The 647-nt window shown below is 67.1% G+C and overlaps 1 protein-coding gene across 3 annotated transcripts in view; it reads left to right on the top strand.

Annotated features, from left to right (window-relative positions):
- The first annotated feature begins 494 nt into the window (after window positions 1–494).
- Window positions 495–647, top strand: part of LOC109296686 (serine/arginine-rich splicing factor 7) — a 10,641-nt gene continuing 10,488 nt past the window's right edge. For all 3 annotated transcript variants that reach the window (XM_019516183.1, XM_019516182.1, XM_019516180.1), the window contains exon 1: window positions 495–591. In XM_019516183.1, coding sequence (XP_019371728.1) covers window positions 564–591 — 28 coding nt within the window. In that variant the 5' untranslated portion in view covers window positions 495–563. The remainder of the gene's footprint in view (window positions 592–647) is intronic.

Here is a 647-nt window from a genome sequence, read left to right as displayed (position 1 = left end):
CCGTGTGCAGGATGAAGACCTCGGACAAGTAAGCTAGGCCTTCTCACCACTTGGAGATCCGTTGGGACTTGGGGTGGGAGAAGCGACCGTAATAGCTGACTGGCTAATGGGAAACAAGGAACTCTTCTTGCTGGGAGAAGTGAAATAGCGCTTATCTATTCGCATTGCCTGGGCACACCCCTGTTCCGCGATGAAAGGCTCTGTGCACCCAGCCGCGGGGGAAGTAGCCGGACTACAATCAATCAGACACCCGAAAGGGAGTGCTCCCTAGCGGGCCCCGGGCGGCCACAGCGGTACTGCGAGCCCTCAGCCCGCCCAGCAGCGACTGCGCACGATTCCAGTTAGCAATCCATGGGGCACTGCCGACCGGCAGTCCCGCGCGCGGGAGCGGACAGGTGCGCCCGGGCCGCGTTGCTATGGCGACAGGCGGCCCGCTTCCCGCCTTCCCGGCGCGCGCGGGGCCGGGCTGCGGTGCGCATGCGCGGCGCCAACGGACCTTATATATAGGGGGGGCGGGTAGCGGCGGAGCGCGTGCGTGCGGGCCGGCGGTTGGAGCTGAGGCGATGTCGCGCTACGGGCGCTATGGCGGCGGTAGGAGCTGGGGCGCGGCGCGCCGGTGGGCGGTGCGGGTGAGGGGCTGCAGTTGC

This window comes from Gavialis gangeticus, unplaced genomic scaffold, assembly GCF_001723915.1.
Source record: "Gavialis gangeticus isolate Ggan-Ray unplaced genomic scaffold, GavGan_comp1, whole genome shotgun sequence".
NCBI lineage: Eukaryota > Metazoa > Chordata > Crocodylia > Gavialidae > Gavialis > Gavialis gangeticus.
The sequence above is the reverse complement of the archived record's forward strand: the minus strand, read 5'-3'. Positions and strand labels throughout refer to the sequence as shown.